This window comes from Chelon labrosus, assembly GCF_963514085.1.
Source record: "Chelon labrosus genome assembly, chromosome: 4".
NCBI lineage: Eukaryota > Metazoa > Chordata > Actinopteri > Mugiliformes > Mugilidae > Chelon > Chelon labrosus.
The window spans coordinates 29,885,815-29,910,269 of record NC_140340.1 but is presented as its reverse complement, the minus strand read 5'-3'; the positions used below and the strand labels follow the sequence as shown (position 1 = coordinate 29,910,269).

Sequence of the window (24,455 nt, the reverse complement as noted above, 5' to 3'; positions counted from 1 at the left end):
AATTTTTAGAACCTAAGGAACTTAAATGCCACGTTGTTGTTAGCGCGACATAATTTATTCCCTTTTTCACGCAATGTCAAATAGCCACAGTTCAGTCATTATAATCAGTACTGAAAGGATTAGTCTAGTTCCAGATTTTAGACAGTTTCATTAAGCACATTCTCCAACTTTTAATGCAAATGTTTTGCATCGTGTGTGTGTGTGCGTGTAAAAGCCTTTCTTTGCACACACTCAATAACCAGAAGAGGGTGCAAAAGTGCAGCATATCAAAGGTATGAAGAAAGAAAAACCTTCCCCAGCTCCTTGCTGTGATTCCAGGCTTGTCTTCGTCCCTTAAAAACTCATTTCACTGGGCTACATGAAGAAGTCAGCAGTTAACACTTTGTTATAGAGGAAAACAGAGAAAATAATGACAGTTTAACACTGGCAGGAGGTTGCACTGGCTGCTGATTGTAATGGGGCTGAAGAAAAAAAGTGTGTAAGACTGCTGTTCTTTTGATGCTGAGAAGGCATAGGTCAACATATAAATGGATATAAGCCTCTGGCAGTCCACCATCCACCCACACACAGATGCGTATGCTCTCTCTCCCTCTCTCTCCCTCTCTCTCTCTCTCTCGTTGCCACTTCCTGTAGAATAACATTTGCAGATAGATGATAGCTTAGCGTGTTAGGCAGCACAGCCTATTCAAATGACCTATTATTTGTCACTTCATGTGAAAGTCGGCAGCGAGGCCCTCAATCAAGTACTGGTGAAGTAGGTTGCCAGTTTCCATATATTTAGTGCAGCACAGACAACTCCAAAGTCCTCATAAAAGTAGACACAATTTAAGAGTGAAGGGTGAAGAACTATTTAATGTTTTAAAGTGTCTGAGGATGTACTTGAGCTGTGTGATGACATTAACTTTTGAGCTCGGACTTAACAAATATTTGTGACTCCAGGGAATATGTCAACATCATTGGCATGATTCACCATGTTTTCTCACAATCCCACCATATTGCTAAAACTACAAGAATGTTGGTTTCCACTGTGGGATGAATTAAAGGATTACCTTATTTTATAAAAGGCTAAATAAATGCCACAACACCACTAATTCTCCTTAACTACGAAGCGTTTCGTAAACCGGGAGGCCAGGAGGAGTCGCAGGAAAACTGCAGATCATCAGCTGTTAAACTTGACTAAACCTTGTATCCTAGTAACCTTACTAACATGGCCAAATATTATCCATGAACAACTTCAGACTCCCACTGACTGTTTCAAGAGAGGATTTCGGCAAGGATCCGTATGAGACAACCCAAGTAACAGTAATCTGAAACACACTTCATGTGGCTTATTCTTTTAAATCATGTACACATGCCTGAAAGTATGTTTCCACCCTGCAGGACGGCAGACGGCAGAAAACATGCATCGTAGGAGGTGTCTTGTTGCCATGTCAACACAAAGCATGCTCTCTGTGGACCAGCTTGCAGTTGCCTTGGAGACCAGCAAGAGTCTGTAGCAGGAAAATTATATAAAAACTATTTGTTTTCTTAAGTGTGACAGATGTCATCTGATAACTGAACTCTGGATCCCACACAGTGCCATAATATTCATAGAAACAAAGCTGTGAGCACACTACTTACATCAGCGGATTTCAGAATGTAAATATATAATCTGATAACCTTTGGCAATAGATTTATCTACACACTAACCATGAATCATATTACTACTATGAAAAATGTGTTTAAAGACTTATCACCCACTACTGCAGTGTTCCTAGTCTGTGAGTCTAATATCTGTCTGGTGGTCTCGAGACACTAAACCTACAGTTTCATTGTTGATGAGTAGTGTATTTCTTGAGGGACAGAGTTTACAGAAGTCCATAAACATTTCCACCTTCTTGTTGATACTGAGCTCCAGGTTGTTTCTGTACTCCAATCTGCCAGGTATAACACAGTTTCCCTGTAGACCAGGTCACCATTGTTCCCCATCACTCCTACGACCATGATATCATCTGCAAACCAGCTTGATGGAGGGCTGATTGGAGACGCAGCCACTGGTGTTCAGAGAGTAAAGGAATGGAGAGTGAACACAACATTGTGACTTTTCAGTTTTGGTAGAGGTGAGGCTGCACTTATTGCTTTCTGTTAAAAAGTGTGTAATCCACTTGCAGGTGGGTACTAATGTAGCCACTCTGAGCAAAGGGTATTGAAGGTTAAGCTGTGAACAGTCTGTGAATAAAGTTGTGACAGAGGTGCTGGGTGTGTGTTCAGTAGTATGTGGTGGAGGCTGAGGTTAACAGCATTGAGTTGAGTAGTAGGGTCAGCAGTTGGCCTTTCCACACAAACCCCAAACCCTAGGTTACCTGACTAGCACCAGACAGCAGAAAAACAAAGCTAAATAGATGGATATTTTTCTAAGAAGTCAGTGGTGACCAAAACAGGGTAAGTAAATACTGAACTTATAAATCTGGCTTTATATGGCCTAATGTAATATGGCTTTATACACACTACTTAAAACAAATGTACTTGGTACACACTGAATGTATAATTACCTGCAAAAAATAGTTTGCTAACACATTAGCAGCTAGGTCTGCTAATGTGGGTGACTCATTTGTTTAAAAAGGAAGTAAGATTGCAGTGTTATGAGAGAAAAAGACCCCACTTCTTACTTGATTTAGTATCTCAGTAAATACTATCTTGATGAGTTTATGGTCTCCAATGTCAGTTTCAGATTTTCTGCAGAATGATGTTCATTTTGTAAAGTGTACTTCCTTTTAGAATAAAATAGATAATATAAAATGTGTCGTCTTATGCTAATATCATCTTTAAAAAATCAGCCATGATGTGTTGGTTTCTTGTTGTTCACACTGCTAAGGCTCCAGGGCCAAACTTCTCATGTATGTGATGCTTGACGAACAATGTACAATGAAAGAAATTTCATGTGACTTTACAATATTATTATTATTATATAGCACTTTACAAGAGACTTAATTGAGAGAACTGTTTCATGTCTTTATTTCTCCACCTGAAACACTATGCATTCTAATTTCAAAACCCACAGTCTTGTTCACCAAACTGTACAAAAGTAAGTGTAGCAAAACAATAGAAGTATAAATGAGAGATTTATTTTTTTTTCCGAAAAAGTATCACTACACGAGCATGTGCAGTCCAAAGTGGTGTACCCTGCAAAAATGTGAGATACTGAATCATGGGAGGTGGGAGGTGGGCTCCAGCCACTCACAGGTCATCCATTTGTTCTCTGGCTGAGAGTGTGAGAGCAGCGCACGTGCAACCAAGCAGCCATATCAACATTAGCCTTGCTGCACCCTTGCATACGTGGGTGTATGAAATACAGTGTGTGGGAGGAAGTAGGTAGGAGGGGGAGCCAGTATATGAGTGAGGCAGAAGTCAGGTACTGCATCAAACTGTTGATGGTAAAGTCAGTCATCCCGCTGTTGAAGGTAAGCCTGTCTTTGTCGTTGCACTTCCTCCGCAGGGCAGTTGCTTTCACTTTAGTGTGCCACGCTTTGCAGCGGCCATAAATCCTTCCATCTGTGCTCAGGGCCTTGCTGCTCTTTCAGTCCCGCTGATCTCTCTGTGTAATCTGTTTTCAACTGTTTCTCCGGAAGTCTTTGTTTGACAGCCACACACCCACCCGCCACCCAGCGAGCCCTTCTCCTCCCCTCACTCTCCTCCTCTCTGCCTCGCCACTTTCAGAGTGCATCTTCTCTCTCATTTGCATTTCTTCCGCTTCCTTGTGACAAGAAACATTTCATGTCAAAGAGCTGTGGGAGAAGATCACATTGTAGAGGAGCACAGTCTGGATGACAGAACAGTTTGAAAAGAGCAGGTACACTGGAGATGGGCTTGTTCATTGTAGAAGGCTTTCTAGTCTGGATGTGTGCCACTGACTGGAGAGTAAAGCAACACGGTAAGTAAGTTCTGCTTGATTGTTTTCTGCATTTTTTTTCTCACTGTTTTGCCTGTGCCTTGTCCCTGTTACCCATGTTCTGGGTTCATGTAGTGTTATTCTTACCTACCCTGCGTGATGGCAACACTGCCGGATATTTCCTCTTTTCAAACCTTCCTTTCATAAAGTCGGAACTACAGCTGGAAATGAGATTAACAGAGAAGATAAGATGGAATAAGAATTTCTAATGTCCAAAAGCATTTAGAAAGCCTTGCTTTTTATTTACATTTTTGTTGCTCTTCATTTTTCCTGATTTCCAGAATTGGTTTGTTGAATGCAAAGTGACCTTTTTTAAACAAATTCCATCCAGGAGACACATTTGTAAACTGTCTAACTAGTTCCTGTAGTATAAAACATCCCCACTGTTATATTTATGCATTAAATTTCAGCGCACTTAAGAAAATTACATATTTACATACAACGTGTGGTTGTAAGGAAGTGAAAGCACATTGCAGTGATGGCTGATCTGTGCAAATTATGTTGTAAAAATAAAAATGCACTTACTCCTCGTTCACTGAGGGCCCGTGCGGAAATGTTCAGAGATAAACTTTCTTTAGTTTACAGCACCACGTGAAGTGTCCAACGTGGGCATGCTTGTGCTGTAACGCCATGCCAGCTGTACCCCTGTGGGTGAATTATGTAAAATCTCCATACATGTAAACGAAGCATCACTGCAACAGGAAATGAAATTGACATGCCCTAATACGCAGCTGTTTGTCTTTTCACGTAGGAGGCTTTACTGTTTGATTGTATTACTCAAGAAATATGACAGTCTGTCAAATATGACAAAGCCGCCACATGCTACAGTGAACATCAATGATATGCTATGTAATTGGTGAAGGCTGGTGACAGAGGCAACAGTTAATGTCAGCAGACACATTTCATTTGGGGAGACAAAAGCCTCTGATGTACTGTATGAGCATCTGATCTTGCTCCCTCATCCTTCCCCTGATGTGAGTCACTCTCCTTCATCATCCCCTGCTTCTCTCTATTCTGTGTATAAATCTCCATGTTTTTGTTTCACTTTCCCACCACCTGCATATAGACCATTTCTTAAGAGAGTTAGGTTCCTGCTCCATCTGCCCTTGAAATTCAACAGAGATTCAGATGCCTTTGCTTTCTGCTGTGCTCTGTAGCCATGGGTGCTATTACTCATCACAACAATGATATCCCTCGGATGTCGATAAGCTTTTATTTTGGTGCTGCAGGATTGTGGACATGATTGCAAAATACATTTCCCTGGATTTTATCACCATGCAAAATCCAGGCTGGCTTAATTGCTTTATTAGCCATCTGCCCTGAAGGGTGCTGCATATCTGTCATCACTAACTGCTTTAGTACATTGCTTTGCTCATTTCCCCCGTGCAATAATAAAATATTATCCAGAAGTCGGCACATTTTCCTCTTTGAGAGAGACCTAGAAACATCCATACTCAAATATACGGATCTACCCCTTTTGATCTGAGGCAAAGCAGAGGTCTAAGACAAACTGTTCTTATCTTCCAGGTAATTAGAGACCTGGCGCTGGTACATCACGACAGCAGCGGTGTTACCATGGAGACTGGCAAGCCAGGATTGGCGAGTGCTCCAGTGCACATCGGCTCCGTTACAACGCAGTCAGAGAAAAGGATGGACATCCAGGCCCCACTAACGGCTGTTTACATCCACACAGTGCCTGCTCTACCAGTGCAGCCTTACCCTCAGCCTCCTGCAGCTGCCCAGGAGCCAGCCACACTCCATCTGGCCATGCCGCCGCTCTACTCCAAGGAGATGCTTCCTTTTCTGACACTCCACATTGCCGGTGGGCTGCAGTCTCAGTCGGGATTGAGTCTGGCAGCTGCGGCTCCTGTAGCTAGACCCAAGTCTGCAGGAAAGCACGTGTGTCCTCACTGCGGTCGGGATTGTATGAAGCCCAGTGTGCTGGAAAAGCATCTCCGCTGCCACACGGGGGAGCGGCCTTACCCCTGCACCACTTGTGGAGTTTCTTTCAAGACTCAGAGCAATCTCTACAAACACAGACGTACTCAGGCTCATGCCCGTCTCTCGTCTGAATCAGAGCAAAGCAGCCTGGGTAGTTTAGACAGCTTGTCCAGCTCAAGAGAGACTTGTACCTCCAGTTTGTCTGTGGATGAGCGCAGTGAAGAGTCGGGCAGCATGGAGAAGGATACACCAGTACATGCTGCTGAGAACACCAGTCCAGAGGTCTACTCTGCAATGCCGCAAAGTTCTGTCCTTGAACAGAATGAGCTGACACTCTCAGAACCAAATGAAAGTGAAAAAGTAACAAAGGAAGAGGAAAAACAGAGAATGGAAAATGAAAGACCAAATCTAACCGTTAGTCGACATCTCCCCCTTCAGAGACAAGAGGCCACTCTGTTCTCTAAGCAGTGGGAGAGGTCTGTGTCCAGGGGGAAATCACAGAGTCATGAGAGCACCGACTCTGGCTTCAGTGAGAGCAGTGATCACTATCCAAGCCCCGGCTGTGTTTTACTGGATCACAGTATGGATTCACTCTCTGAATCCACCAAGGAGCATGTTGAAGGAGCCACCAGCACAAACACACCTTCAGAGACAGACCATGGTGGTCAGGAGCCCAAAGGTACGGCAAGACAGCACGAGCAGAAAACACTGGAGGAACGCATATCAAAGCTGATTTCAGAGAATACTGCTGTCGTGGAGGACAAACAGCTGGAGAATGTAAGGCCACGGAAGACAGTTCTGTCAAAACAGGGTAGCATCGACCTCCCCGTGCCGTACACCTACAAGGACTCCTTTCACTTTGACATGAGGATCAGTCAGAATCAGAATTCTGGCTTACATAGAGGCAGGAAGCCAGGATTTTACACTTCTGTGCCAACACAGCAGTCCGTCACCATGGAACATGCCCCATTAACCCGCAGCAGTTCCCTCCCATTCAGTGTCACCCTCTTGCAGCCTGAGAGAAACAGCCCAACCTCCTTCTATCAGAGTGATTATGTAACACTTGTTCGCAGGGGAAGCTCTGGCCAGATCAACCCAACAGGTTTTGCGATCAAGCCTGTGAACCAGCACTCATCCGCCCACCGCCCACTGGTCCGGCAGACAGCCGTAGACTGCAACCACGCAACAGACGGTCTCTTCATGAATTCATCTGTGGAGGAGGCGTGCACCGGCAGTCTCAGCTGTGATGGGGATGGCAGTGACATTTGCGGGGAGCCAACCAACAGAAAGTTCAAAAGGAAGAAAGCACAGAAGTTTGCATACAACAAGTGGTACATGTACGGGGGTGGAACATTTAAAAAGCTCTACAATGCTGAGAAAAGTGACGATAACAATGTTACCAAAGGCAGGAAATGTTCTACAAACCCACAGCATGAGGTTGTTCAGAGTCTACAAAAAAGGTCGTCAATGGTCTACAAGGAGACAATAACAACAACAGGCTCAACAGTAAACTTCACAAACAGCACTGCTACAGTGGGCCACCCAGGTTGCCCTTCTGCCAGTCTGTCCCTTGCCGGTGCTGTGGATTTCAGTCCACAAACCAGCCTGATGAATTCATCATGCAACTCTCTTAAGGCTCCACTCCGGAGAAATCTGTCTTTGTCAGTACTACCATCTATTGGGTCACTGGTTAGTCCAAAATCAGACTGTGTGAACAAAACAGAGGTTGGGAGGTTGATCACTGAAGAAAAACACTGTGACTTTACATCTCATGTCTGTGGAGCTCATATTCCCTCCGACAGGAAAAAGCAGAAGACTGATGACAAAATAATTTGCCCTCTAGAGACGGAGACTGACCGAAACACACTGCGTCATCCCCCTCCTTCTATCACTGGCAGTGTGCTTCAGCAGGATACAAATCTTACTTACATCAACCTTCAAAAAAATCAAAAACAAACTCAGCTTAAAGGAGCTCCCTTCCCATCATGCATAATCAATGCAAATGCACCGTCTGTTAGCACCTCGCAAGCCGCTTCCATCTCTGCTGCTGCCAAGAACAGCTTCCTGCCCAAGTATCAGCTCAAGTTACCTAATGCTGCTGGAACTGATTCAAATCCTTCACCGCAAGTTGTGGATAAACTGACAGGAACTGATGGTTGCAGTGTCACCTCTGCTCTTTCATCTCCTCACACTGAGAAAACCATAACCTCAGTCACACCTTGTGAAAAGAATTGTAGGGAGCCAATCACTTCATGCTCTATTCCAAATTGTGATCTCAAGGAGATGAATGCCTTGAGCTCCACAGAAGAATGCCATGTTTTGCCCTGTACGGTTACAGCCAATTGTCTAAATTTGGCATCTAGCCCAGCTGTAGTGCACAGGCAATTTGCAGCAACCACAATAACCACAAGTTGCCTTCAAAGTTATCAGACAGGATTATGCAGCACTTTGATCGAATGTTCAAAATCTGCAACAGGCTCAATGTCTGTGCAGTTAACTAGACCTGTTGCACCTGTGGTTGCAAACTGCGCTGCTCCACTTACCGTAACCACAGCAAGCAATCAGACATCTTCTGCTGCTGTTTCAGTTTTCTCACAAGATCAGTCCTACCCTAGCTCTAATCCTCTGTTGTCACACACACAGCTATCGATGCCATCACGCTTGTCAAACCCTGAAAACGGAGCATGCGTTGTCCCAAATACCCCAGTTGTAGCGCGACACATAGTACCGTTTGACCAGGTCCAGCCATCTGCTCAGAATGTGTTCCACGTACAGACAGCAGACCTCCAGATCTGCCTCCAAATTATATCTGATGAGCAGTTGGCCCTCATTGAACCCCAGATTGAGCATCCAACAGGAGTCAGCCTTTCACAAAGAGATCCCGTGGAAGCAGGGGCCCCAGGTGTCCACAATAAAGCTCAAAGCTTTGTCACCGTGGAAGGTAGCAGTGAGGGAAGGGACCATGAGCAGCCTGGATGTCAAAAGGAGATGGCCAAAAGTGAGTCTTTGCCTCAGAGTAACACAGATAGAATGACACCTCCACTGTCTGTACCTTTGGGGAAAGCAGATCCAGGTCTCCGCCAGGTTGAATACAGTCATCCCACTCTGGCAGCAGCATCAGTTGAATCTGTTCCTCCTGAAATTTCAGCTCTGATGTTACACCCACAGAAATATGGTCATGTAAACACGACGATAGAAACTGAGAGCTCTGTGACTGATGTTGTGTCAACTGCTGCTTCACTCAGAGGTGTAAAGTCAGGAAGAAGCCGAACTTCAGAGGAGGAACAGGACCTTACTTTGAGGCGTTGTGCCGAGCAGCAACTTTTGCCGGACAGGAAGGTCAGCCAGGGTGGGCTGATCTCACAAACGCTGTCTGGCCAGCACCAACTCAGTGTGAGCTGTCTTTCTCCCAAAGCAAATCAGAACAGCATGAAAAGTGAACAAATGGACAAAGGAAGCCAACACAAACTTATAAATCAAGACTCCTTAGGTAATGAAGGAACAATAAAAGCCAAAGGTGAAGCCTTGGGATATGAAAACAACAGAACTGAGAGTGAAGAGTGTCTCAGTCAGGCGCTTGGTTCTACATGCACTGACAAACTCTCTGGGACAGTCTCTTCATTATCCACCAATAGATGCAAAGCTCTAAGACAGTTGAACACACAAGCATCCATCTACAGCAGTAATCTCATGGAACCTACATTATGTGAAAATCTGAATTCACCCAAACATACAATCATGAGATGTGACGCGGAGAGACCTTCAGACAAATCCACTCGTTCACTGGAAATGACTCCATGTCAGTCGCAGGAAACAATCAGCTCAGGCCACTCAGTGTCTTCAAAAATCCAGACGGAAAGACCCGAAGACATTTCAACCGTGCATTCAAGAATTCAGAGCCCAGCCGCAGGTAGATATAATCATTTTAATCCCATTGTGTATTGATATATCATTATATGCAATCTTAACAATGTAGAGTGAAGTTTGGATTTAAAATGATATTCTGACTCTGATGGTTAATACAGTAGCTCTTTAAGGGTGTTCACATCCATATTGTGATAGATAAAAGTTCACATCTTCTGCTCCAATTTTAGGACAATGTACAAGGAGCAGTGATCCCAAACATACCGTATATAAACACAACAATCAAGACTTTTAGAGGAGTTAGAGAAACGTTCTTGACTTTTCCTGACTGAGGATGTCCTGTGGTGTCTGGCAACAGAATGTTGTTAGTGGGGGCCTTTGGGTCCTATGGGTTGAGGGGAGGGGCCTCTGGATCATCCCACAGATACTTGATCAGTTTGGGATCTAGTGAGGTCAACACCTTGTGCTGTTCTTCATGTTTGTTGAGTTGTTCCTGAACCATTTTTGTGTGTGTGTCTGTGTCAGGCTGCATCCTGCTGGGGATGGCTGCTGCCATCAAGGAGTGTCATTGCTATGGGGTGGGGGTGCCTGGTCTGGTCTAGGTGGGTGCTACATGTCAAAGTAACATCCACATGAATGCCAGGTCCAAAAGTTTCCCAGCAGAACATTGTATTGTCACAAGTTGGTCAATGTTATTTACCTCTCCTATTAGTGGTTTTAATGTTGTGGCTGATCGGTGTACACTGTGTTCAGAGATTGAGGGTGGAGAAATGGTCACACGCAGCTAGTATTTCTGGTAGCATGCATGAATAATTTTGACCATGTCGGAGTGTCTGCAAATATTTGTGATTTGAAGGCTCCAGACAGTGATTGATTGCCAAAGTAATTTCATTCATTCATTCATTATCTGTAATTGCTTGCGAGGTCGCAAGAGGGGCAGGAACCTATCCCAGCTGTCTCTGGGTGAGGGACACGGTACACCCTGGACAGGTTGCTAGTCTTTAACAGGCCTAACACACACACACACAAAAAAAAAACATTCCCACACACGCCAATTTTAAAATCACCATTTAACCTGTCATGCATATCTTTGGAATGTGGGAGAGAACTGGAGCACAGAAAAGTCATTTGTAGAAATTAAAAAGTAATCACTTAAATTCCTTTTTATTTCAAACCTGGTGTCCAGACAACACAACAATTATTGCTCTGCAGCAACAGGCCACTTCTTAATTTTAGCAACTCTAAAGACAGGGACTACTTTTTAACACAAGGTGGCAGCAAATGATCACAAGTCTGCAGAACAGAGCCCTCATCCAAAACTTTAAGTACTGTAGAATCAACAAAAAACAATATTTACATCTCTGTCAGGAATTTTTATAACTAGCAGAAGTAATCAAATGTTATTTTACTCAAAATCTCTCAGTGGTAGGATAAAATAGCCAGTCTTAAAGTCCATGTGGCTTAAATTTCATTCTGTTATTATCCAGACTACTGTGACATCCTAGCTGCTTCCAGGCTTTTACACAGAAGTCTACTATCTCGCGTCACTTAAAAATGTCTTGGAGGTGGTGATAGCACAGATCACCTACTTTCCCACTCTTTAAGTTAAGGTTGTAGATGATTGTGTACGTAAGAGTGTTAAAAGACCTTCCTGCAGAGCAGAGGCTGCCACTGACCTCCATCCACAACCTCTTGGCTAAAGTGGTTTCTAGCTGTACTACCCTGAGCTCAGACACATGATAATTCTTCATTGCAAATGTAATTATTCTTCAGCTGTTGTGCTTTTATTATCTATGCCAGGTTGTAGTTAAATCTTACCACTATGGTAAAATTGTTGAGGTGAAGGAGAAGGATAAGATAAACCATTCTTTGGTGCCAAACTGCATGAAAGTTTGGATGTTTCAAAGTTAACATGAAACTCCTTGCAATCTGAGTTTGACAAATCAGGCATTGTTTACTTAGCAACTTTCCAGTCCAACCTCTGCAGGTCAGCAAAGAAACACTAACAAATCCCAAAGAGGGACTAAATAAAATACTGGTTTGCGCCACTTCGGCTTCAGAATACATTCCTACAGACTGTGTATTTTGTCCCCTATTACTTGTAAAAACAAAACAAAAAAAAACAAAACATCAACATCAACATATTTTTGTAATTACCAGTATGAATAAATGGGACCATATAATGGTTTATCATTCCCAACTTTGATTGTTTTCAGACGGTTTAAAAGTGCAAACCACTGGTGTTGTGATGAGAGTGTGCTTTCACCTGCCTCAGTGCACCTAGAAAAAGTAGGTTCGCCATTTTATGTTCCCAACTTCCCCTTCCTCTCTTGCTTTTTGACGAGAATCCGATTGTTTTCACCACTTTGATAATTTGGGCCCAGACTCGGAGGAACTTTGGACTACAGGGGCCCTCTGTTATGACCCAAGTGTGTTCAAAAATCATGCTTTTAAACCCTCAAACCTACACCCGGTGTTCAAAATTTGGCACAATAATGGTATCATCAGTAATGGCGGGTAACGCGGTAATGGCATTTTTTTGTCTTTTGCGGAAATGTCACATAAATATAACTGAGCAAACTCTCAGCTCTTCTGCTTTTTCCAAATTATGGATCTTGTTCAAAAACTCTTCCCTCACTTCCTGAATCGTCCTCCCAAAATTTGAAATATATCCTCTTATCAGTAGGCCCTAGTCAAAGGAAATACATCTCCATTTGTGTAACTCTTTGTGGTCAGCTACTTTGAGGAGTGCGTGGGAGGATGAGCTAGATATGAAGCTAACATACCAGCAATGGGATACTGACTTAAACTTAGTTCACTCTTTGTCTAGATGTGCATTACATGGTTTAATTCAACCAAAATCCTTTATAAATGTCACTGTACCAACGCTGAACTATCCAGAATCTATACTTCTGTTAGTGATGCTTGCAATCGATGTGGACAGTCCCCTGCCAATCACACTCATATGTTTTAGTCTTGCCCTAAATTGGTGACATTTTGGGAGAGGATTTTTGACACTTTGGGCAAAGCTTACACTCAAATCATTTCTCCAAATCCATTGTTGGCCATTTTTGGTACTCCTCCTGAAAGTAACTCAGCCACGGCAACAATCCTGTTTGACTGGAGACTCGCCTGCCTCCCAACACATGATCGTTGGATCAAGGAAGTTCTCTTCAACTTAAAGCTCGAGAAATGTGAGAAAAGCTTGCGGGAGGGGACAAGAGGGTTATCGACTGTTGGAAAGTTGGAAAAAAGTGCAAACATTTAAGACTGATAAGCACTGTAATTGTGGATTGGGCGCTCTAAACACCTTTCATTTGTTTCTCTTCCCCAAGAGCCTACTGAGGGAACCTCCCTGGAGGGATGCCCAGCCCAGAGGGGGCCGCAGACATGGGAACACGCAGAGACTCCTGGGCAGACACACAGCACAGCTTGCAAGCCAAAGCAGACCCAAGAGTCGGGAGATGCCAACCACCAACGCACGGAGGAGCAGGCTGGTGGTGGGGTGACGGGAGAGGATAAGAACGGAGGAATCACGACAGACAAATTTCCAGGGCCGAGTGGCAAGGTGGAGTCTGACTGCAGGGCCATGGTGTTGCCAAATACGACAAAGCCAGAGGTGAGAATAATAATAATGAAATCAGTGCTCATCTGAGGTGTTTTTAATTATGAGTTTATTCTTCTTTCGTGTTTTCAAGACATGTAGTAATATCATAAAAATAACATGTAATATAGTAAATATCTTAAACGTATTGAATTATAGATGTTTTCAATTAAAATAGTTTAAATTGAAATGAAGATAATCTGAATACGATTTCAACACCTCAGTGGACATCACTTACAAACTGGACTTACTTCATTGGAAATTTGACTAGTTATTAATGTGACATTTGACCAGACATAAACGCACCGTGTAAATGTCAGGATGCGACTTTAAGGAACGAAAGAATAGTGTATCAGTGTCAGTGATGTTATTTCAGGTTTCCAACCCAAGACATTTTCACCAGTCACAATGCAGTTAAAGCTATTTAAATGGGGACATCTGATCAATCTGACCAACCCCTTACCTCCAGTGCAGTACAGTATACAGTATACGAATACACTTTCACACAGTGGTGGAAAGTACAATTCCTTCTGCACTTAACTAGAACGTCTCCATTTTGTGTTATGTCATATTAACTCTACTTTAGAATCCGTTGCATTTATCTGACAGCCGTTTCATTCTTGGTAAGCCATCCATTGATAATGAATGGTTAAAGTGGCTGACTCAGATTAGCCATCGCAACAGATCTTGAGACACTAGGTTTGTAACGGACTGAAGTGATAACTCTGTGGTTTGTGGACAACCACTCTACCTACTGATACACAATACGATTACACACAGAAGCAGTTTGTGCTTTTACGATTGTTGTCACTTGCTCTTTGTGGATTTCTGACTGACAGCGTGCCGGTTGGAAATGCACTTCTCATGGGAAATGCAACTTGACGCTATAAGTTGACTCAAATTAACTCAGTCAAAGCAACAAGATGACTTGACTTAGTTAAGTTGAGTCGACTAATCTTTTTTTACAGTTCATGCTATGGACAGAGTACATCTGATACATCCTTTTTTTCCCCCAACTTTTTCATGGTACCATGACCGCTTCCAGCTTCACTTACAACCTGCATCCGACTGTTGCACAAGCGCATCAAATCACATTCTTCGATATTCTCTTATTCTGTGTGTGACGTTAGAGTCCAGCACAATGGCGTGATAACTAAGCTCACCCATCGAAGCATTATTCATTCATTCATCTTCTGTACCCGCTTATTCCTGTTAAGGGTCACAGGGTCTGCTGGAGCCTATCCCAGCTGTCATCTGGCGAGAGGCGGGGTACACCCTGGACAGGTCTCCAGTCTATCACAGGGCTAACACAGAGAGACAGACAACCATTCACACTCACACTCACACCTACGGCCAATTTAGAATCACCAATGAACCTAACCAGCATGTCTTTGGACGGTGGGAGGAAGCCGGAGTACCTGGAGAGAACCCACGCAGACACAGGGAGAACATGCAAACTCCACACAGAAAGGCCCAGTCGGCCCATGGATTCAAACCCTGCTGTGAGGCATCAGTGCTAACCACCTCGCCACTGTGCCGCCCTCGAAGCATTATAAGATACTGTATTATCGTAACGCTGCGTGTGCGCTTTTTGTCAATGTGCTTCCAGTCTACTGGAATCAAAACACGGTAGCTAACTTTGCTTGAATTTCACATTCGCTTGCATGACGATAAATTATCTTGAATTTACAGCCCAGTCGACTGAACGACTAAAATGGGACCACCAGGAGCAAAAACCTCACCCAAACTGATGTGCAAAACAATAACATTCTTTCCAATCCATCATTCTTTCAGAATACTTTTCACTGTTTTAATTAATCTTAACTGCACAGTTTTACACAAATCCCTCACATACTGTATTCAGACAGCCCTTATCTGGGGATCATGTGGAAGCAGGTTTCAGGCATAATGGGTTGTTACATCACAGAATTGTTTTTCATTTTTAAACGCATTTACCAAGAAAAGTGATACACCCAAACCAGACTTTGCGTTCCTTCTTTCTCACGAAATATTCACAGAACAATAAATATATAACCCCACGACATGTGTCAAAACAGTGAAGGGTAAGAAAATAGATTTACACAACATGACAAACATATCCAAACAAAAAAATGCATATAACAGATCCACACATGGCACTAAGTACATTCTGAGCATTTATGAGCATTTTGACAATTTTTAAAGCATCAACAACGCCACAACTAGGCATCTGAAGGCAATTGCGCTGGCAGAGTTTGTTTTTAGGGCAGAATTTCAAACTTTCAAGTACAATCACTAGTTAAAGAGCAGCTCCTCCATTAACTGCGGTGATTTTATCGCAGTTCATAACCGTGTGGGCAATAAGCACTGTGGTATTTGAGCAATGCAGGAAGCTAATGAGAAGGTTCAGTGGAGGGAAGACAATGGTCGTGTTATCCTGATGGTATGAGGGTTAACATTCCTCTGCATATTCTTCTTTTATTAACAGGGAGAAGACAGCAAGGTCAGGGCAGATTCCTTTCAAGACTCCTGGCTATCCGAGCAGCATCTACAGCATCTTTCCCAGATGCACTCAGGAATGTCGGAATATCCTCCACCGAGCTCTCGGCAAGCTCCCAGCATGTCTAATAACCTTAATTCATCAGACAGCAGCATCCAGACTAGTCCGCCGCAGCCCCCTCTGGAGCTCAACCACTTTTTTATCACACAACAGAACTGGGAAAGCAGCATCACCCCTAGCCAGCATACACAGTTCTTATGTGAGTTCAATTCAAGTCAGCATTTAAAATCACAGGTTCAGTTATCAGAAACACACAATGCCTTCTCAAGAAGCAAGTCTGGTCTTCAACAAACTCAAACATTCTCACAACAAGACCAAAAGCCAACCAGCACACCTGTCTCCATTCTGCAAGGAAACACTGCTGCAGGTAACAACAGTGCAGTAGTAAGCTGTCGCAGTAAGGTAACATTAGGAAGTCACACAAACCCAAGTCTCTCACCTGACGACAGAGCATTATCTCCAACACACTCTAGCAAAGTTTCCCAGGTTTGCAGTGCTACCGTTGGATTGACGGGAAACATGCAGACGTTGAAGAACAACCAGAACACTGGGCTGCCGTCAAAGAATTGCATATACCCAGACACTGTTGAAAACCACAACACTATGGATAAAGAAACAATTGACTACATGAGTCAGAGCAGTAACCCTGGTAGACCTGACATTACCAACAAGTATCAGTCTATTTTCTTGACTGCTCCGCTTCATGGCTACCATCCTGCTGAGTGTCTGACCACTGGAGTGAGGCCTGTGCAAAGCTGCCAGGACTACATGGAAGACACCAGCAGTAGTGACGACGAAGGGAAACTAATCATCGAGCTTTAAGGGAAAGGTGAACATGCAGAGCAGACATACCCACAAACGTTATTTACAATTTATTTGCTGTAGATATTTCTATACATATACTGTTTATAAGGGGTTCGATTGCTTAGGAGGCTGAGACACTGTAATATCAATGGCTGAGTTAAATCAGTGGGTGGAGCCACATGTTTATAGACTAATATCACTCAAGAAAGTAAGTAAAAGTAATATTTTAAAAGATCAAACTAACGTTCCATTCATGTTATACAGAGTGTAATTACAAGCAGGACAAACTGTTCATCTCCAATATTAAGACAGACAAAGTTTATCGCATTAATTAAATGAGTGCTATTCATCCAAGTCTGCTGACAAAATCTATTTATTACCTCATTTATGATTCCCTGACAACTGACCTTTCATGTGAACTGATCATTTAAATCTAACAACAGCAACTTATGGCACCATCAAATGTGTTTTTGTTGGAAGTGACTTGACTCATTAAAAGGCTCTTGATCTATGAGCTAAGTGGGCAAGATCTATGTACACAATAATGTCCATACTGCAAACATCATGCAGTCAGACTGGGAAGCTGTATTACAACATTTGACGTGACAGGGAAAATATAATAACAATAATAATTTTGACTTAAGTGGATCAGATAAAAATTTCCTGACGGCCACGGTGGAGCTCAGGACTCCTGAGAACCTAACGATTACTCAACTTGTTATTGTGACTCAGTGTGTGACAGCTCACCAGTCTGAAATGAAGTTACAAAAGTAAGCTACACCATTAGATCCTGATCTCCATGTAAGGTATCATTTACAAATAGAAGTAGGGCAATTAATGGAGTTACCACTCACATGGATTCTTGGTGCTTGCCGATGAAGGAGGTTTTTAAACTCCGTCTGTTCTCTCACTCATCTTTGTCTTTATCAAAACAGTTCAATCTGTATTACATGTGACATTGTAGATCAAATAGGGGTAAAACTCTTCTTTGCTCTTTTTAGAAAGGTCTCCTTCCCAACAAAAAATCCATAAACTGGGTTACTTTTCTGGTCACACGTGATGCTTATGAAACAATGTTGGAAAAGGCCTGATGTTCAGACTTTCTACTGGGCGGAGAGACAGTTCTTTTGGTGAAGGCGAGGCCTTCAGGCTTCCTCCTTTAGCATGAGATTTGTTTGCGCAGCATGAGAGCGTAAAACCTCTGCTGAGACATGTGAGTCACGTCAGATGCGTGAGAGTTGGCAAACGTGCATGTGTGCTCGAAAACAATGAAGGTCCTCATTCCACACAGGCCTCTGGTTTGTAGTTATTATCCGTTAACGTATTAGAAAAGTTTCAAAAAAATGTCAGTGCAGTGGAAAGAATTGAAAGGGAGATAGTGAGATCAGGTTAAGTGTCATAAGTGCGCTTGCTTCATATCACTGTCTCCCTCCTGTTTTACCTCTTGTCTTTTAGATTGTCTTCATGGGCGTAAACAGGAAACGTGTGGCTCCCTCTAATATTTTAACCCAAACTGTGAGATTTCTTCTGCCCCTAAGAAATGTTTTGTGACTTGTGTTCTGCTCACACACAGTTACATGATGTTAGTCTACCTTCCCACCCTGACTCTCCCTCTCTCTCTCTCTCTCTCTCTCTCTCTCTCTCTCATAAATTGTACTCTTCCCAGACAAAACTTGTTTGTGTGAATCATGTTCAAATGCTGCCACACATCCATTAAGCTGATCCCTGCTGCCAATTAAATAACCCTGGGGGGAAGCAGGTGTTGGCCAGAGGGCCATGACCCTTTTCCCAGTCTGGGTTTTGTGATGAGTCAGCAGCTATGATAAGACACCAGGAACCGGAAGTGAGTGTATGTGTAACATTTCTGTAGATACATTCACAGCTATAACTCACGCTGGCTTGCTTGTCACTCCTCGGCCTATTAATAGTCATTAAACCTTTTGCACCTGACAGGTAAATTAAGTGCTGACTGAGCTTGACTTCCTGTGCATCTGTTTGGTTCCACATGTTAGATGATTTGATAGTGCTCTTTGACACAGGATGGGCATGGGTGCAAAAGGTTTGCTTGGTCACGTTGCAAACTGATTTAATGTTGTGTTACGAATAGCAGCATTTGCTTTTTGTTTTCATTTTCTACTTTTACAGTTTGCAGAAGTAAGCGCAACAGCCAAGACAAATAAATTCATCTCCAAACATTGTTTCTGTTTTCAGTTTTCATTTCAAGTAATTGAACCATTCCCCAATCCTTTTCCTGGTCAGATTGTGTGAGTCTGTCAGTTAAAGAGTTCTTTCTTAAATTAAATTTACACTAATATTTCTTAGAAACAATTGTTTTTCGAAGTTATTGCACTATTTTACATGTTTTATGGGGAATAAAGGTGGACATGACATTTTGAGCAGTGTTGTTTTTGGCTGTACAGGCAGCTCAAACTCCAGCCTGTCAGACACACTGTCCATTTACTGAGCCAGCTTTTGCGATCGGCCACGTTTCATGGACATGAACAGATGGAACTTCACTGCTGTATCTGTAATGGCCTTGTGTGTTCATCTTAGACTACAGGATTATGCTTCAGGAGACTGATTGTGGCTGAAGTTCATACAGCTGATTCAGTTCCACCATCAGCAGCAGCTTCTGGTGATGGTGCAGGTCGGGAGCAATGGTGACAAATCTGTTACATCTGACTTGACAAAAGCACAAACCGTGCACTGCATGCACTTCTTTTCTAATGTTAACCTTCATGCTAACCTTCAAATTAGTTAGCTCTCTTCAACTTCTCTCTCTCTCAGCGTTGTGGCATCAAAAATCACTGTGTTGAGTTATGTTGGACAATCTAAGACGGACTGGAAACAGCTGATCCTTGTGCGCTAGTTTCTGTTTTAACAAAATGCACCTTGGGAGTCATATTTAACTTCTTCCTTGAAATCCTGTTCTGATGATTTACCTAGGGAAGTTTTATTGCCGAAAATAACAACTTTGACTTCCAGAACTGGAGCCCAAAACAACTTCACTTTGAAAAACTCCTTTTATTCTTTTAGTGTTGTTCCTGTGTCCTCTAACTCCCAAGAAAAATATCTGTCTTCTTTTTTGCTAGATGTTCAACTTATTTTATCATTTGTGAGACTGAACCAAGAGAATAAACAACAAAAACTTAGTAGAGCTGCAGAGTTCAGTAAACGTGCTCTGTGCGATCATAAGTCACAGTGGCCTTATTGATAGCCATTTGACTAATTGTTAAAATTCTAAAAGTGGCGTTAAGTCTTGGAGACCAATATTGTCCACATTGTATATGCAGAAGACACGTATAGAAACAGTTAAAACCAATTTCAGACATGTGGGGATGAACAGTTTCCCCTCTGTAGTCATATTCATGGTTGTTTTAGTAACTTGGCTGCATCATCTCACAAATCCCCAGATGTCATTGATCAGTAGTTGACTTTTAGAGCTCCATAAGGAAGTTTCCAACTGCTCCATGATTCTGATTTGGTTACACACAGGCCCTAACCACAGTTTTCTGTGAATTGTGCAAAGCTTATAACGTAACTGAAGAAAAATGCCAATGTATGAAAGAAAAAAGGCATGCAGCACATGTGGCACCGACTTCTCTCAACACATATTTCTCCATTCTGGTTACCGGAGTTAGGTTTAGGCTTTTAATCTGACAATGCATCCACATTTAAGGCCTCCTGCTCTACAGGGGTGCTCTTGCGTCAGCAGAGTTTTGCCTCATTCATTTTGAAAAATACCCCACAACAGCTGTTATAAATGATCGCCTGGAAAGAAAAAAAACGCTGTTAGTGATGTCTGTTCATTAGTAATGAGAGTCTTTTTAAAATATTATGTCCTGGTAGCTGTTAGCTAACTAAAAAATAAATAAATCCAAATAAAATTGAGCAAATTAAAGTACTGAATATGAGTACACCATGTGTAATTCTGACATTATAAACTGTGAACACAGGCCGTAAAATGTGGTCACTTGCGATCAGATTGCCGAGGTTGGATGTTAATGCAAGGTCTGAACAGAGCCTTAAAATGTGGAGTCTAAAATTAGTAGGTATTCACATCACAAGTGAAGGAAAGGTACAAGAATTACAACCATTTTTACACACAGTCCCCTATTATCAGGAGCTGTGATGAACTCTGACATCTGGCCCTGTCTAGTGAATTATTAGGCATCATTTATATTCATTATTTCAGATTGTTATTTTTCATGTTACACATAGCTTGTCACCACAAATATGACTTTTTAAGGGTAAGCGTTTACAGATAATGAATGAATCAATTAAATTACTTTTGCAATCATTCAGTGTCTGGGGCCGTCCATAATAAATATCAGCTGACACTTCGACATGGTCAAATTTATTCACACGTGCTGCATGTCCCCACTGCTTCACCCTCAATCTCTGAACACAGTGAACGCCAATCAACCACAACATTATGACCACTGAAGAGAAGTAAATGGCCATCTTGTAACAATTCAATGTTCTGCTGGGAAACGTTTGGACCTGGTCAGTTACTAAGTTACTTAGACATGTAGCACCCACCTAGTCCAGACCAGGCACCCCCACCCCATAGCAATGACACTCCTTGATGACACACAAAAACAGTTTAGGAACAACCAAAAAAAACCTGAAGAACAGCACAAGGCGTTGACCTGGCTCGATCAGTGTAAGTGCTAATCTGCTGTTTCACCTACAGATGGTCTGAATGCATGGTCTATTTACAGTTCACAGAGGGGCAGACATTTCATTTTATTTATTTATTTGCTCCTAACAACTGGATTTTTAGGTCTACACATGTGACCAAAATGACTCACTGAAAACTAATCTATAATCTTACATGACTTCAGTTCCATTTACTTCAGGTCCAGCAACGTAGCTTGTGTTCATGCTGAACAAAACATAAAGCAATGATTTTAAAGACAAAATTAGAGTTGGATTGTGTTGTCTGATTTGTGAGTGGGTGGCACATTGGCATAGAGTTTAGCACTGTTGCCTCACCGCCGGGCCTGTCTGGGATTGGATCTATGTGTGGGTACTCTGGTTTCCTCCCACAGTTTAAAGACTTCTAAGTTATTTGAAATGGAAGCTCCACATTGCCAGAAGGTGTGAGTGTGTAGTTTCTTGTGGATGTGACAGACAGCCCGTCCCTGGTGAGAGCTGTTTCTTGCTCAATGCATGCTGGGATTGGCTCCAGCCTTAGACCCTGAACAGGATAAACAAGTCAGTTATGGATGGATGATTTACTAGATAAACACCATAAATTCAGCTGTATATGTGCTTTCACAGGTTTGAGATCTACAAAGTTAATTCAGTGCAGACTATTTGTAGGTTACACATTCTGTTTCCAATTTCCCAGTGTACACTTACAGCAACATAGGTACTGTATGGCTTACATTCAACACAGCATAAATGTCAAATAAAAGGCACATGGCTCCATACAATGACCCCAGCAGACGCCTACATTCTTTGAAATGTTAAGTTGACTAACTTGGATGGCTTGGGCCTATAAACTGTATGCTGAATACAATATTAAAATGTACAAGGGGACAAGGATTGACCCATATTAATAAGGAGTCAGCATCTACGTTCCATTACATTTTATTTTAATCATGAAACAGAAGCCTTTACACACGCTGTGCTGTTACTGTCAATCTTAATTGATCTTGGCACATGTTGCTATTGGTTCCCACTGTTGACATTTTGGTTGTGCCTCACAGGAAAAAAAAAAAAAATGTTATTATGTGTGCCTTGATCACTGCTCATGCTTTTAGTTCACAGGCAAGACATACCAGGACACCCTTGCCATTGTCGGTGCTAGCAATTACGCCTGAGCTTTACCTGCTGTGACAAGTCAAAATGTCTGCTGGGAAAGAGGGTTCTGTGCAAAGCCAAGACCAACAACAGAGGGTTGTTATTATGTGCATATTCTGTCGGTGTACCAGCAATATAAAGTATTAGTACTATATCAAGATAGCCCATCGAAGTTCGACACCATTATTCACATTTAACGAAATTTTAAGTTTGAGGATTATATCATGCTCAGCAGTTCCATTATTTAAATAAAAATTTAATCAAACTTGCCTCATATTTTATACGTATGTTGCCTCCCTCTTTTTTAAGTGATAGATAAACTAAGTGAGTCAGCCTATGTAGCATCAGTAGATTCTGTGTTTTTTGTTTGTTTTTTTTGTTTGAGAAGTTTTGAGAACACAGCACCCACTAACATTGTTATTATTACAGACAAACAGCAAAGGAGGAAGAGAGGTGACAAAGTGGCAGTGCCAAAACAAGGCGTTGGGGTGGATGGACGGGTCAACAAAACATTGGACTTTAAAATGGGTATAATCAACTGATCACTTTGAATTAACATTACTTTTGTTCACTATTGTGACACATGAAAATATCTGAACCCAAATCCTGATCATTCCTCAGTCAAGTGTTTTTGCGCCTCCAATCAAAAAAAAAAATGACGTGTTGCGTTTAGGTCAATGGTAAAGATGTTAGATGTTAGTTATGTTAGGATTATTTGCACTCCCTTTCGGTGCCTCCACACCCCTCTGTCTAATAATTACCGGGTTAGGTCATCCTGAAGTAATGTTGAATAAAAAGCTTATATGATGCAACACTCAAAGGGACAACTTTGCTTCAGGGACTTTTCATAAGAAAGTGTTTCGAATCGGCAACAAAAGATACCAGTGAACACGTATAAATGATCAAAAAGATTGAAAAGCAGTGATTATGTTATTCACTGTGCTGATGCAGGAACTCCATTAACTCAGATCACGCTAATGTTAGATGAACCTCCATGCAACACTAATGTGACACAGCTGCTGAATTGCTTTTGATCATTGCAGACATTGCTGCAAATGCTTCATTCTTCACGGTGACTAAACAGCGACTACTGTTCAGCCAAGTTCAAACGGTGAAAATATCTCTCATGTTAATTCATGTTATTCATCACATCCTGAGCTGACAGGATCTGACTCAGGAAGAAAATACAGAGCTTGCACAAAACCTTTTTACTGCTGTATATGACCCGATTATGACACATGAGACTGTGAGTGGTGGATTCAAATGTTTCACTTTACAATCCTTGAATAGAAAATTTGAAAGTGTATTGTTCCACACTGAATGGCTTTGATTAGGAAAGTCAGTATGTGAAACATGAGGCAGGTTTCAATACGAGTGGAGTTTGGTTTAGTTTTAGTGGCATGTAATAAACACAGTAATAACAGCCATGGATGGGCACCTAACTCCAGATTACCACAGGGAAGGAAAATGATTTAACTCTGCAGAGCTGTAGAGTGCTGAAGTGTAGTTTATTTTTTTACAGTAGTAAGAATACATTATGCAAAATTACACATTACAGACATTTATAATACAGATCACGTAACATTCAAACTCACAACAGAATCTAATGCCCACTTGCATTATGTTCACTTCAGATTTTCCATTTATAAATAAATAAATTATTAAAGTAATTGTTTGCTTCAATTTCCTGCTTTAAGTCACCTTTAATGAAAAACATTTCCTGTTGATGAACCTTCACAACTCAAAGCAATGGGCTTGCTGTGTGTTTGTGGCTGGGCAAACCATGACTCTCTAAAATTAGCTGAATAGAGAGGCTGAATGGTTTACCACTGTGCAAGTAAAGCATTTAGCAGCAGAAGAAGTACTTTTCTGAAATAAAAACAACAAAAAAACAAAAACTGAAATATCCCCAAATCATTCACCTCCACTATTACAAAAAGAAAAAAGAAAAATCATTTTTCCTA

General features: G+C 42.0%; 1 protein-coding gene across 1 annotated transcript; it reads left to right on the top strand.

Moving 5' to 3' along the window:
• Positions 1-95: 95 nt before the first annotated feature.
• znf831 (zinc finger protein 831) lies at positions 96-18,878 on the top strand. The gene is made up of 4 exons (XM_084543827.1): positions 96-3,440; positions 5,456-9,779; positions 13,069-13,352; positions 15,805-18,878. Exons 1-4 carry the CDS (start codon positions 3,324-3,326, stop codon positions 16,696-16,698), a joined length of 5,619 nt encoding a protein of 1,872 aa, XP_084399953.1. The 5' UTR covers positions 96-3,323; the 3' UTR covers positions 16,699-18,878.
• Positions 18,879-24,455: the final 5,577 nt, after the last annotated feature.

Bases quoted from the DNA above. Each gene is read 5' to 3' on its own strand.
- znf831 (XM_084543827.1), top strand. From the start codon at position 3,324: ATGAAATACAGTGTGTGGGAGGAAGTAGGTAGGAGGGGGAGCCAGTAT. The intron at 3,441-5,455 runs GTAAGCCTGTCT...CTTATCTTCCAG, and splicing joins CAGTCATCCCGCTGTTGAAG to GTAATTAGAGACCTGGCGCT. The intron at 9,780-13,068 runs GTAGATATAATC...CTCTTCCCCAAG, and splicing joins AATTCAGAGCCCAGCCGCAG to AGCCTACTGAGGGAACCTCC.